We start from the raw sequence: 9,706 nt of genomic DNA, 5'->3' as shown, positions 1-9,706 counted from the left end.
AGGAAAATGACATCAGTTGCTTTTCCCATGTGAAGCAGCGCTGTAGCTTTGTCCAACAAGGCCACCATATTAGTCAATTTAAATTAGTTTAACATTCCGTTATCCATGTTTCCAGTTTGCTATCACATTATATGTGCCATCTTTAAAAGGCCCATTAATATATAATCTTCATCTGTTAGAGACATACTTTTATAGTATTGTATTGCTTTTGTAGTTGCAATGTGAGTAGTGTTTCAGTATGTTATCAAAGAGGGTGCATAGAAAGTAAATGAAGTTAATTGTGAAAAACCTTATTCTGGACACATCAAAAAGAAGTGGTTTGGCAATTTCAGTTCATATTTTGAACCTTTACGATTTGTAAGACCAGGCCTTTGACCTTCTGCTACTGACTCAAGAATATTGCTATTGTGTTTAAGGAAATTAAGTAAGTCTAGTGTGTGAATTGGAAGAAACTTTTAGTTGGTTACCTCTAAGACTTGCAGAAGTTTCTTTGTGGAATGGAAATCTGGAAGCATGCTGCTGGGCCTGCAATTATATGACTTTCAAGCTCTTTATGCAGTCTTTATGCTTCCTGTCCATTAAACAGAATTTTTAAAATATTTTTTTGCATAGTTATATCCAGAGTCGACAAAGCAGCATAGCATGTGAAATTTTGAAAGGATTTTTAATATCCAGGGAGAAATATATGCAACTAAAAATAGGTTTCCAACCTAACATGTGAGTTGTGCTCCAAATAGCACTTCTCAAATAATTTTTCTTTCTTGCTGTGTTGTTATTCTTTCTACAATCTTTTTGTATTTGCACAGTAGCAAAAATTGAGTTTAAAAAGCAGAGTGTTTTTTTTTTTTAACTCTGTGTTTCCAAGCACCAAAGAGAGAAGCTTTTCCTGGTACCTACTTTTTGTCAAGTGATAAATCAGGAATGTGAAGGATAGAAATGACAAAAAATTTCTCGAAACAGTTTTCAAAAGTATCTGTGGAAGCATTACAACCAGTTTTCTCTGTTGTATGTAATGTGATGTCTCGTAACCAGAAAAGAGTGAAACAGAGTGAGTAATCTAAGACAGAATTTTTGACTACGTGACATTGAATTAATCCATCTGATTTTTTTTTTTCTTAAATGCTTTTTTTGGTTCTTGTTAACATTGTGACTGGAATTCAGCTTCTACAGATTTTTCATGGATAGTGCTGTCTAATTTTTCTGCTTTTTACAAGAAGGAAATTGTTTTTACCTTTTGTTTTCCTTTTACTTCTGAGGTTGATGATAATGTTACCAGGCATTTGGATAGAGTGTTAAAAAGAGAAGACTGGGATCTCCTAATACTACATTACCTGGGGTTGGACCACATCGGACACATGACTGGGCCAAACAGCCCCTTAGTGGGACCAAAACTTCGTGAAATGGATAACATCTTGAAGAAGATTCATACATCTCTTCTTTCAAAGGTAATACAGCTCCTTCCTGAATCAATGTCTGCTAGTTGTGGGCTAATGTTAAAATACTTGCTTGTTTATGAGTGGTGGTTTGTTTATTCCTAGACCAAAGCGGGTATCGTTCTGTTCTTTTCCTTCCCTGGCCATTCCTCAGTGAATATTACAGTCTAGCATTTTTAAGGAATTACTGGCTGACCTTAGTAATATCTGTTAACAGTCTCTTCTGAACAGTTGTGGAAAAGAACTCCCTCTTGGTGTGCAGGAAGAGGAGAGGAATGCATGCAAAATTTTACCACTCATAAATTAAAATGCGGGTCGATGTGCCTTTTAGTAGTGAAATTCAGCTGAAGGAGTAATGAGCATATGTAGCTAATGGCTCTGATTTCTACAATGGTGAAGGCATACCTGATTCTTAGATTTTGGAAAGATTCATTTGGAACTGGTGGTTGTAAACAGCATTTTCCTTATGCTAAATGTAGGACATAAATTACCAAATCTGGATTTGTTTTTAGATTTGGACCTATCTAAATAGTCCGGATATTGAAATGCTAAGTCCTAATTCCAAGTGGCCTGAAGCTTTTTTCTTGTTTGTTTTTGGCAACTGCGATTCAGAATAGCTGTTTGTTGAAATTTCAATACTATTTTTAGACAAAGGGATACTATTGTATGAGAAGAGAGGTTAAATCCTACTTGTGGAAGTTATAATCTCATGAGCACTGCAGTGGTTTTGCCACAGTTTGTTAGTATGTTTTTCTTTTGCCACCTATATGCAAGCCTTTTTCTCCATTTTAGTATACAGAAGTAGTAAAAGCACTTTACTTTTGCATACATCAGGTACCAGTAATAGCCAGACATGACAAAAAGCTGATTGATTATGGAATGACAGTATTTATTTTCTGATATCTTTATTTGTTAGAGTTGTTGGACAGGCCTCACTTCTGCTTCTGTTTCTCCAGAAGAATAAATGTCATTTGATATCAGTCATGTCAGATTCCTACCCCAAAAGCACTTGAGACCCTAGGAACTATTAGAAGTAGTCTTACATTGTGTCTATTATATTTATATTTGCAGTATTAATAAGTTAGCATTTATATAAAAAACTCAGTGAAGCTGAAGAAATGGAGGAGGGAAATACTTCTTTGTTAGTGTTACTATTCCTGGACTCCTGATTTGCGTCCCATGATGACGTTTATTTAGTCTTTCTATCAGTTTCTTGTGACTCTGTGTTTTTAAAGCTTTTCTGTGGGTTTTGTAACATATTGAAAAGTATGTTAGATACATCTGTGTGCCTTAATGGTTTTAAATGACCAGCATTTAGGTGCAGAAGTCTCTTGTAATTTGGTTCAGGTGTTGTGAGCCACTTTAAAAAATTGAATTTATTTTGAGAAATAATTCATGTGTGAAAGTGATAGTGAAGCATAATATGTATGCATATTGTTTGTACAGTAACTTAAATTTATTTCTGTGACTTGCAGGAAGAAGCCTCTCTGCCCAATTTACTAGTGGTTTGTGGGGATCATGGGATGTCTGAAACAGGGAGTCATGGTGGTTCTTCAGAAGGAGAAGTGCACACTCCACTGCTGTTTGTCAGCTCCGCTTTTGAGAAGAGAAGCGGTAAGGATCAAAGAAGCTTGACCTTTTTTAGAACACATTGCCATTTCTTAATTTATATTAGCTCTAGAATTGTTTCTGGAAAGTGCTTTAGTTTGTTCTACAGGTATCTGGCAAGACCCATTCTGTCTGACCTAAAACTGTTTTTAGCCAGAATTTGTGTCTGTGTCATGGTGAAACAATGACTTAAGCTTTGTAACAACTGAGAGAATTGGTGGTTTCTCAGACGATAGCCTTTTACAGCACTGTCTGACCTGAGTGTTGAGAGCTAATGAGATCTATTGACACGGATAGAAGTAAAAATCCCATCTGAAGTGAGTTTTGTCTTTCTTCACTAGAATATTTCCCTGGCCTCCGTTTTGCCCTGTCAGACAGCCAGAACAGCAGAATAAATGACAATTTCTTGTGCTGAAAGTAATAGAGAATAGGAAGAATTGCTTTTGTGCAAGAGTTAAAGATGATAGTAGTGAAAACATGAATATTACAATCTAAGCATTAAGGAAAGAATATGAAATGTGGGTGTATTTACTGTAATGGACAGACAGTTAATTTTAAGTCATGGATGTGAGTTTATCTGTTTCTGAAACTCATTTTCTACTTGTATAATATAGCTTAAGGTAAGAGGCAAGAAGGGAGTGGTGTGGTTGGGAATCTTTAGTCTGATTTTTAGAGTCATGGTTAAATAATCTCCTTGAGTGAGTAAATTGGTGAAACAGTTATACCAGGAGTGGATATTTTCTTCAAAATATTGCTTCCCTCTGCCTCTCCTTCTGCCTTTTGCTCATTTCCATCTGATGTCCTTGAGGTTAGAGCCTATTTGCAGAATCTTGCCTTGTTTTTCTTGCTAGAAGTTCCTGCAGCACAGTGGCAGTGTATTTATGTCTGTTACTTATAAAGCTGATGCCCAGCTGCCAACAGAAAACATTACTTGCGGAGTTGTTGAACTCTTTGGGTATAAACCCCAAAAGCCAAGAGCTGACCAAAGCTCTCAGACAAGTTTTTGCTCTATTTATTTCACAGGTATGTGTTGACAACCAGGCTGCATGAGTGTAGGTTTTGTAAATGCAATTGCTTTTTTATTGGGATTAGTTTTGGTTAGGATTAAACTGAACATGTAGTTTTTACAATACGGGAAAATTCACCTGTCTTTTGGGATCAAGTTTGTGGCTGCTCCTTATGATCCTACTGTAGACAAAGTATACTGTGGTTAATTTGGTAGACCTCAAATAGTAATCCTGAGGGTTTTTGCATTTAGTATGCTATCAGCGTATTACTTGTGTAGCCTTCTGTAGAGATTTGTCACCCGTGGTTGACTTAATGCATTTGGTAGTTTGCCTTTTTTTTAACCAGTTAAGAATTTTCCTTTAAAGATGAAATCTGAAAACTGCTGACATGCAGGCACTCTTGCAAAGAGGCTTTAGGGATTATAGATGGCATTCTGTACAAGCATAGGGTTAATCAGAGCTAGATGAGAAATGAGAGAAGTTCTAATGCTCTTAAAGGGAGCCTTGAGACTAATACTGTATATAGAATTCTTTCTTTACTGTACTTTAAGTCAAAACATTCAGTGCATGGAATTACAAAGAGAATGAAGTAAAATCATAGTAGAAAAGCAGTTATGTAACTAGTAAAGCACACAATAACAAAAAAAGGCAAGACAGTCTTAAGCAAAAGGTTATTTATGTTAGTGAAATACTTCCTGTGTGTAAAAGTCTGTGAGACAGAAGGCTGGTCCCAGTAACTGCAGTAAAGTAATGGGATCCTGCACAGAACCCTTGAAAAATCACTGGGTTTACCTGCGTGAAGCCATGAATTTGGGCCTCAACATTCTTTACCTGAGCTCTAATTCTATTTGCCTAGCAACTTGATATTAATTAAATCTTGAGCTGTTGTCATTATATTGAAGCTTCTGGAATGCTGGAAGCATTATTTCAGATTGTCGTTCTTTGTTTATGCATTAAATTTGTCTACTGTAGTGCCTTCTGTTCTTTCTAATGTCAAAATTATCAAACCCTCTTAGGATATAGGCTACAGCTTGATACTAAGGTGATCTCCTGGACCATTTCTCTTTCCTTACATGTACTTATATAACATTCATGTTGTGTTTACAGTAGTTGCTAGCATTGAAGAACAGTACTTGCTGGGAATTTAACAAATTTTGGTTTTACAGCAGCAGAGGACAGCAGCTGAAAAAGGTCACCCAGTGCTTTGTAGGTCACTTAAAATAGCTGATTTAACAGCAATGAAAACATTTTAAAATTAACAAGATGCCAGCTGTCTCTGGAGAAACAGAATGTTATTGAAATATTTTTTTTTTCCCTCTCTCCTTTTTTTTTTCCTTTTTTCTTCCCTTTTTTACTGATTCTAGGTCCTCTAACCCAACCTGAAGTTGTACAACAAACTGATTTAGCTAGCACGCTGGCAGTAGGTCTTGGTCTACCAATTTCAAGAAACAGTGTTGGGAACCTTATATTGCCAGTTGTGGAAGCCAAGACAATGAGGGAACAGTTACGTTTTGTGCACTTGAATGGCTTCCAGCTCAGCAGACTTCTGCAAGAGAATACACCTGCGTATGAAAAAGGTAAAGCAGCTAAATGAGAAACGTACGTGTACAAAAGGGAATTGTTTCTGACACAGTTTGGACTTTTAGGTTTAAGAGTATAGCATGACACTGCAAATTAGCTATTCAGTTGAGAGCAGCGTTCAGAGAAATGGCACTGAGTTCTGCCTCTACCAAACCTACTCTTGCACACTGCTACTGAATAAAGTTTTATTTAATGACTACTACTTCTAGTAGGCAGAAAGTGTAGAAATAATGATGAAAGAGTAAGATTAACGTAAAACTGCCAGTGTAGTTAAGTCTTCATAGTTTCATATCTGCTATTTGTGAGATATCCTTCACAGGGCACTGATCCTGAGCTATTTGAAGGAATGACAGAATAGAGTGAATTTTCTAGTTTAAATAGAAAGAATGTTTAGCTAAAGCTGCAAAATGATTTAAGGTAAGTTATATTTTGATTTTATTTTTATGTATGAATGTACTTGGAGATAGAACCCAGAGAACTGCCAAGTTGCTTATTAAAAATACACATATGTGTGCGTGTATCTACGTGTGTGAGTATTTGGAGGAAAGAGTAAAACATAAGTGGAAAAAACCAAACCTAGCAAAATGTAGTATTTGTTATGAAGCATGATACAAACTGCAGTATAAGTAGGCAAGTTAATATGGTAATTGGGAAAAAAAATGAGTCAGCATATGAAGGAGAATATTTTACCATGGGCATTAGATGTTATCTTAAAGTGACTCTGAAGCTTGAAGTCCTTGTCACTTGATTTTTAATCTGTTGAATCATTAAAATAACTGGTTGAGAATGCAGAGCAGTGTTACAGCTATGAATAATTAAGGTGAATAACAACGTAAAATGTAGCAAGATGATCGGTGTAGGTCAAGAATTAATTATCTTTAAACATCACAGCTTCTAATCATAATTAAACCCTGTCCAAGAGTCTAACAAAACAAATGCTGCTTGTAGTAGCAACAGGTCAGTAGTAGGACGCATGCTTTCTCTATTCTGATTTGTTTTTTCTGCACAGATTTCCTCACTTAACGTATTTGTGTTAAGAGAGGAAACTTGCCCAGTTGGCAGAGTTCAGGATATGGCTGTGTTACTGAAAATTCCAACACAAAGCTCCATCCAGCAGTATTTCTGCAAGCAGTAGTGAAACAGAATGAGCTTTCTACTAGCTCCTTGTTTTTATCTTTAATTTTATTTTTTTCTGGGAACAGCTTAATTTCAACTTGTAGGTCTTAGAAATGAAGTAAAAATTGCTGAGGATGGAAGCGTGAGAAACTTTTATGCTACTTGCTTGTGACTGCAAACTGCTATTAGAGGTGCTACCCTACTGGAAAGGAGGTTTGAGGGAAAAGCATCTATTATGACCTTCTCTCCTTTCAGTAATGGAGAGTCTCAGTAATGTGGATGTAGACCCAAGTCATGATAGATTTTTTGCACGGTATTAAAGTGAATTTTCCCTGTTGCTGTAAACTTCTTAAAGGATCTTGTTTTTCTTAGAGTGTCCTGGATGTGGAAGGCTGTAGCGTAATGCTCTGGTCAGGGAAAGGAGGTGTGCTGTGTTTTTAGTGTTATGTGATTCATATGGATACTTCATGCTTGAGAAACACTAAAGAAAATTTCACTAGCTCAGGGACTAATGCTGCATGTAGTTTAAACGCATGCATGAGTAATCCATTTTTTTCAGTGGCCTCTGGGTGAAGATAAATGCCATCACACCTATCCTACTACAGGCCCATGCATGTGTATGCACATCTGTTGTGATTCCTATAGGAAAGGTATTATCTTGCAAAGAAGTTATTATATTTGATAATCAGGTTAATCTTCAAGAAGGATGCTCATTTTTAAAAAGAGTGAAAAGCAGGGTGCTGGGAACTATGGACTAGTCAGACTCACCTCTGTGCCAGTAAAACTGTGAAACAGATCCTCCTGGAAGATGTGTTAAGACAGATGGAATATAGGAACATATTTAGAGGTGGCCAGTATTGCTTCACCAAGGGCAAATTGTGCCTTTTGTGGTGGAGTAACACGCCAGTGGACGAGAGAAAAGCTACTGACGTCATCTACCTAGACTTCTGTGAGACCTTTGAGATGGCCTGCCCCAACATTCTTGCTGCTATATTAGAGAGATATGGGTTTGATGAATGACCTGTTAGATGAATAACAAGTTGGCTGGATGGACATGTCCAAAGAGTTGTAGTCAATGGCTCAGTATCAAAGTGGAAACCCGCAGTGAGTGGTGAACCTAGTGAAAGATGTCACTGCCTGTGGAGGTGGGGTGGACTACATGTTTTTTAGAAATACCGTCCCTTCCAAACTCAACCATTCTGTGATTTTATGATTGTGAGTTGGGAATGTTGAGTTGCCCTTTATGTGAGAGAGCACTGGCAGTGCATGAAGCTCTTCTTGGGGATGGATGATGAAACAGCTGAGAACTAAGTTTGGATTAGTGGACAGACCAACATCAGCATGTTGTTATGCAAGTCTGCTACAGACAATCTGATTAGGAAGATTTAGTGTAGGTCTTCAGACAATTTGAGGAAGCCTCATGGCTTCCATCCGTGGTGCGCATATGGTGCCATCCTGTTGCAGTTCAGGCTAGATAATTGGACAGTGCGGTGGACTGAGAAGTGCCTCAGCTGCTGGGATCACATAGTTGTGATTAGCAGCACAAGGTCCACCTGGAGATCAGTCAGTAGTGATTATTTGCCGCTGCAGGTACATGGCAGATACATGGCTAGTAACAACTTGTGGATCATAGCATTTTGGTTGAATGCTTAGAGAAACACTAGTGACTGGAGCTTCAGATTAAAGTGAAAGATGCTTGCAGGGATAGCCTAAGCCTTGGTGCTGTTTTTTTAGATTACTACTTTCAACTCTTCAGCTCAAAAAGGGTAGGTTCTTTGGAAGGACAAAACATAGAATTCCTGCAAAGGCTATTGTAATTTGCCACACAGAGAAAGGGCATCAGCTACTAGCAGCTTGAGTATGGTGACTGAGTCATGGTAAGAGAAGATTCACCTCTTCTAAGCTATAGCATAATGTATACATTCATTTTTGGTGCCATATTTGTATCCTTTTTAATGCAAAAAAGATGAAGTCAGATGTCAGTTGAGATGAATCACGGTCAGATGGGAAAGCAGAATATGTTTCATGAAGAAGCCATGGAGTTCTGTGGATTGAGCAACTCCTATGTTAACAAACCATAGTACACAGTATCTGTTAACAAAGAGCAGAATGGAGGAAGCTCAGTAACATGACTACCAGCTGGAAAAGGAGAGTAAAAGCAGCTGGCAAACTGGAGAAGCTGAAAGAACTATTTAGAAACACACTTTGGGTTTCTGAACAAGTTTATACCTTGATGAGAGGTAGGGCAGCTGCAGCCAACTGGAAACCCACAAGTCTATGGGGCCAGATGGGATCCACCCGAGAGTGCTGAGGGAATTGGCAGAGGAACTTACCAAGCCTCTCTCCATCCTTTATCAGGAATCCTGGTCAACTGGGGAGATCCCGGATGACTGGAAACTTGCCAATGTGACACCCATCTACGAGAAGGGCAGGAAGGATGATCCGGGGAACTACAGGCCTGTCAGCCTGACCTCGGTCCCGGGAAGGATTATGGAACAGTTCATCTTGAGGGTGATCACACGGCAAGTGCAGGACAATGAGGGGATCAGGCCCAGCCAACATGGATTCATGAAGGGCAAGTCCTGTTCAACCAACTTGACCTCCTATGATTAGGTGACCCGCCTAGTGGATGAGGGCAAGGTGGTGGATGTTGTCTGCCTGGACTTCAGCAAGGCATTTGACACCGTTTCCCACAGCATTCTGCTGGAGAAGCTGGTGGCTCATGGCTTAGACAGGTGGACTCTCTGCTGGGTTAGAAACTGGCTGGATGGCCGAGCCCAGAGGGTGCTGGTGAACAGAGTGGGATCCAGTTGGCGACCAGTCACAAGCAGTGTTCCTCAGGGCTCAGTTTTGGGACCTGTCTTGTTTAATATATTAATCAATGACCTGGACGAGGGAATTGAAGGTACCCTCAGTAAATTTGCAGACGGCACAAAATTAAGCAGAAGTGTCAATCTGCTG

The 9,706-nt window shown here is 38.6% G+C and overlaps 1 protein-coding gene across 1 annotated transcript; it reads left to right on the top strand.

Annotated features, from left to right (window-relative positions):
- Window positions 1-1,256: 1,256 nt before the first annotated feature.
- LOC104277351 (GPI ethanolamine phosphate transferase 2-like) lies at window positions 1,257-5,625 on the top strand (the record flags this gene model as incomplete). Its single annotated transcript, XM_009873960.1, has 3 exons — window positions 1,257-1,445; window positions 2,909-3,047; window positions 5,413-5,625. Coding segments are annotated over 3 exons (541 nt in total), but the record flags the coding sequence as incomplete, so codon positions are not given.
- Between the last annotated feature and the right edge of the window lie 4,081 nt (window positions 5,626-9,706).

Source organism: Apaloderma vittatum, unplaced genomic scaffold, assembly GCF_000703405.1.
Source record: "Apaloderma vittatum isolate BGI_N311 unplaced genomic scaffold, ASM70340v1 scaffold20247, whole genome shotgun sequence".
NCBI lineage: Eukaryota > Metazoa > Chordata > Aves > Trogoniformes > Trogonidae > Apaloderma > Apaloderma vittatum.
Note: the sequence above shows the minus strand (reverse complement) of the source record. Positions and strands in the feature narration are given on the sequence as shown.